Source organism: Otolemur garnettii, unplaced genomic scaffold (assembly GCF_000181295.1).
Source record: "Otolemur garnettii isolate 467f Iridium unplaced genomic scaffold, OtoGar3 scaffold00127, whole genome shotgun sequence".
Taxonomy (NCBI): Eukaryota; Metazoa; Chordata; class Mammalia; order Primates; family Galagidae; genus Otolemur; species Otolemur garnettii.
Genome location: NW_003852522.1, coordinates 2,946,548 through 2,951,308, shown reverse-complemented (window position 1 = coordinate 2,951,308; position 4,761 = coordinate 2,946,548). Strand labels below are relative to the sequence as shown.

The 4,761-nt window shown below is 48.9% G+C and overlaps 1 protein-coding gene across 2 annotated transcripts in view; it reads left to right on the top strand.

Moving 5' to 3' along the window:
* Nucleotides 1-4,761, top strand: part of LDLR (low density lipoprotein receptor) — a 45,175-nt gene that overhangs the window by 24,720 nt on the left and 15,694 nt on the right. For both annotated transcript variants that reach the window (XM_023518052.1, XM_012810223.2), the window contains exons 7-10: nt 304-423; nt 1,181-1,306; nt 3,907-4,078; nt 4,168-4,395. In XM_023518052.1, coding sequence (XP_023373820.1) covers nt 304-423; nt 1,181-1,306; nt 3,907-4,078; nt 4,168-4,395 — 646 coding nt within the window. The remainder of the gene's footprint in view (nt 1-303; nt 424-1,180; nt 1,307-3,906; nt 4,079-4,167; nt 4,396-4,761) is intronic.

The window sequence follows — 4,761 nt, the reverse complement described above, 5'->3', positions numbered from 1 at the left end:
AAAAAAAAAAAACAAAAAGGAAAAAACCACAAATAATGAAATAAAAAGCAAGAGAGAAAAAGTTTTGACTCTGAGCCATACACTCTCTGGTGAACTTTCTTTCTTTCTTTTTTTTAACCTGGCCCTGCCTCAGTTCCCCAGCTGTATTTCAGCTATATTTATATACAAATATATTCTCTGTGTGTGTGTGTGTGTATTTTATAATTGTGTTTGGGATAAAGATGGTGAAATAGCACAGGGTGGCAAGGAAGGGGCATCTTCAGGTCAGAGTGTGACTGCTCTGTGTCTGCGTACCTGGCATAGGCACCAACGAGTGTTTGGACAACAATGGAGGCTGCTCCCATATCTGCAATGACCTCAAGATTGGTTACAAGTGTCTGTGTCCTGACGGCTTCCAGTTGGTGGACCAGCGAAGATGTGAAGGTGATTCCTGAGCAGGGCCAAACCCCGGGTCCCCTGTACCCTCCCTGACATGATGAAACTCTGGATGCCTCAGTTTCCTCATCTGCTAAGTGGGCATGAAAGCAATCTCCACTCTACAGGAGGGATGTGTGAGGCACCATAGGCATAAACATTTAGCCCAGGCCTGATCTCCAAAGAGCACCTGGTTTCTTAGAGATTTTTGCCTTTGGGGATTAATAATTAAGAAATTTCAGGCTGGGCACGGTGGCTCACCCCTGAGATCTTTGCACACTGGGAAGATGGGGTGGGAGGATTACTTGAGCTCAGGAGCTCAGGAGTTTGAGACCAGCCTAAGCAAGAGCCAGACCCTGTCTGTACTAAAAAGGGGAAAAAATTAGTCAGGGGTCATAGCAGGACCTTTAGTCCTAGCTACTCAGGAGGCTGAGACAGGAGGATCACTTGAACCCAGGAGTATGAAGCTGCTATGAGCTAGGCTGATGCCACAGTACTCTAGCCTGGGGCAACAGAGTGAGGTTCTTTCTTGAAGAAGAAAACAACAACACATAAAGAAATCTCGGCTAATGGGACTTGACTCTCTTAGCTCTATGATGAGGTTGGAGTCTTTGATGAGGACAACATTTGGCCATTTCCTTGATGTTCCTCAGAGGGGATGGGCCATGTCCTGCGTCTTTTGTGAGTTGTGTGTCTTAGTCTGGGTCCCATAGCTCTGTCTGCAGCTTTTGCCAATGATCACCCAAAACCTTTCTCTGTCTCCCAGATATCGACGAATGTCAGGACCCTGACACCTGCAGCCAGATCTGTGTGAACCTGGAAGGCAGCTATAAGTGCGAGTGTGAAGATGGCTTTCAGCTGGACCCCCACACCAAGGCCTGCAAAGCAGTGGGTGAGTGTGGGAGGTGACCAGAGTAGGTGGCCTCAACCCTCACAAGCCAGCGAGGTAGGAAATTTCATCATCTGAACTTTGTACAAACTCCGGTCCCCTGACCAAGAGGCTATTTACTCCTGAGATCTCTGGCAGGTGAACGTGCAGCCTGGGCAAGACTTGGATTTGTGAGGGGACTGCCCACATGTGTCCTATTCCTTAGGAGTTACTGACCCTGCAAAAGGGGGCAGGAAGCAGCCTTCCTGTCTAGGACAACCTAGGGAGTGACTTCATAAGGCAAAAGGTGGAAGCTCAAGCTGTCCACAGCCCCTCATGCTGAGACATATACCCAGAAAAGCAAATTCATTTAAAACAGAGACCAAAATATAACAAAAACATAGCATGAAACAAAATTATATTAGTAGTTGAATTTCTTTTTATTTTTTTGTAGAGATAGAGTCTCACTTTATCACCTTTGGTAGAGTGCCAAGGCGTAACTGCTCATAGCAATCTCCAGCTCCTGGGCTCCAGCGATTCTTCTGCCTCAGCCTCCCAAGTAGCTGGGACTATAGGCGCCCGCCACAATACCCGACTATTTTTTTGTTGCAGTTCAGCTGGGGCTGGGTTTAAATCCACCGCCCTCAGTATATGGGGCTGGCGCCCCACCCACTGAGACACAGGCGCTGCCCAGTAGTTGAATTTCTTTTCTATCATGAAGGTTAAGTTGTAACTGCAGCCCTGCACTAATTCTTAGAATTTTCCACGTCAAAGAATTCTGTATTTCCAGAGGTGTGACTGCCCCAGGGGAGTTGTCTGAACATACCAATGTCCTTAGTGTGTTGTCCCAGTGAGTCCATTTTGCAAAAATATTTTAGAGTCATCCTGTTTCTCAGGGGTCTTTGTTGCATTTTATTTGTTTGTTTGTTTATTTATTTATTTGAGACAGAGTCTCACTTTCTTTCCCCCGGTAGAGTTGCTGTGGTGTCATATAGCAACCTCAAACTCTTGGGCTCAAGTGATTCTCTTGCCTCAGCCTCCCAAGTAGCTGGGACTACAGGCGCCCACTACAACACCTGGCTATTTTTTAGCTGGTCTTGCTCTTGCTCGGGCTGGTTTCAAACTCTTGAGCTCAGGCAATCACCCCCGCCCCCTCATCTCAGCTTCCCAGGTGCAGGGACTACAGGCCTGAGCCGCTGCTCCCAGCCTTAATTTTTCTATTTTTTTTTAGACAGAGCTTTATGTTGTCACCCTGGGTAGAGTGCTATGGCATCACAGCTCACAGCAACCTCCAACTCTTGGGCTTAAGTGATTCTCTTGCCTTAGCCTCCCAAGTAGTTGGGACTACAGACGCCCACCACAACACCCAGATATTTTTTGGTTGTAGTTGTCATTGTTGTTTGGCAGGCCCAGGCTGGATTTGAACCCACCAGCTTTAGAGCCTTAGCTCTTAAGCTCCAAGCGCTGAGCGAATTTTTCTTTTCTTTTTTTTTTTGCCAGGGCTGGGTTTGAACCCACCACCTCTGGCATATGGGGCCAGCACCCTACTCCTTGAGCCACAGGTGCCACCCAATTTTTCTATTTTTTTAAGTGGAGATGGGGTCTCGTTCTTGGTCAGGCTGGTCTCAAACTCCTGAACTCAAGTAATCCTCCTGCCTTGGCCTCTCAAAATGCTAGGATTGCAGGTATGAGTCACTGCACCTAGCTCTTTTGACATTTTAAGTCTTGTCCTCTGAGGTAATCCCTTTTGATAGCTCTCTGGCCTCCCTCTGTTTAGCCTCATGTATATTTTGGTCTCTCCTGGGTGGAGTATGTATGTGGTGCCTTAAGTAAATTCATGAAATACTCTAGGATTGGCTCGGCGCCTGTGGCTCAAGCGGCTAAGGTGCCAGCCACATACACCTAAGGTGGCGGGTTCGAATCCCCAGCCCGGGCCCGCCAAACAACAATGACAGCTGCAACCAAAAAATGGCCGGGCGTTGTGGTGGGCGCCTGTAGTCCCAGCTACTTGGGAGGCGGAGGCAGGAGACTCGCTTGAGCCCAGGAATTGGAGGTTGCTGTGAGTGTGATGCCATGGCATTCTACCCAGGGGGAATAGCTTGAGGCTCCGTCTCAAAAAAAAAGAAAAGAAAGAAAGAAAGAAATACTCTAGGATTTGAGATTTCACTTTTGAACCCATTTCATAAATATTGGGGTTTATAAAAGTGCCATTCCCACAGGAGATGAGGTCTAATCAGAGAAGTATTGGCTAAATGTTGGTTTTATGGTGAGAGCACAGCCCTGGAGTTGGAGAGACCTGGTTTCAGATCCCACCTCTGCCTCTCACTTGATGTGTGATATTGGGCCAGTCCCCCACTGAGCCTCACTTCCTTCTTCTCTGGAGGTGGGTTGACTATAGGCTCGTGAGAATCATTTTAGGAGGCTCTAAGGACCTGGAGCTATCCCTAGTTGTCTGGTTTCTGGCCCTGGGATAATTAGGACAGAAAGATAATGGCATCAGCATGTCCCCAGATGACAAAGCATCTGAAACACACGGGTAATCCTGCACTGATGTGTGGGTTCAGCCACCACCCCTGCAGCAGGCTGCATACTTGGCTCCACTCACTGCCCTTCTGTGTCCCTAGGTTCCATTGCCTACCTCTTCTTCACCAATCGTCATGAGGTAAGGAAGATGACCCTAGACAGGAGTGAGTACACCAGCCTCATCCCCAACCTGAAGAACGTGGTTGCTCTGGACACAGAGGTGGCCAGCAACAGAATCTACTGGTCTGACCTGTCCCAGAGAAAGATTTACAGGTGAGTGTCATCCCTGCACGTGGCCCTGGCACCCTCGTGAGACAAGGGCTCTCAGCCCTGACTCTCACTCTTCCCTCCTTGTGCTTCAGCACCCAGATTGATGGAGCCCACGGCTTCTCCTCCTATGATACCGTCATTAGTGGAGACCTCCAGGCCCCCGATGGGCTGGCTGTGGACTGGGTCCATGGGAACATCTACTGGACCGACTCTGTTTTGGGCACTGTCTCTGTGGCTGATACAAAGGGTATGAAGAGGAAAACACTATTTAAGGAGAAAGGATCCAAGCCAAGGGCCATCGTGGTGGATCCTGTTCATGGGTATGTTTGTATAATGCTGAAGGTTTTAGAAGCAATGGACTCAGGTTCCTCAGCAATTAGTTATTAAAAAGAAAAGAGCTGGTTCAGCGCCTGTGGCTCAAGCGGCTAAGATGCCAGCCACATATACCTGAGCTGGGGGCGGGGGGGGGGGGTTTGACTACAGCCCGGGCCCGCCAAAAAACAATGATGGCTGCAAAAACAACAAAAAACCCAGCCGGGCATTGTCCCAGCTACTTGGGAGGTGGAGTCAGAGGAATCACTTGAGCCCAGAAGTTGGAGGTTGCTGTGAGCTGTGATGCCACGGCACTCTCCCCAGGGTGACAGCTTGAAGCGCTGTCTCGGCTCGGCGCCTATAGCTCAACCGGC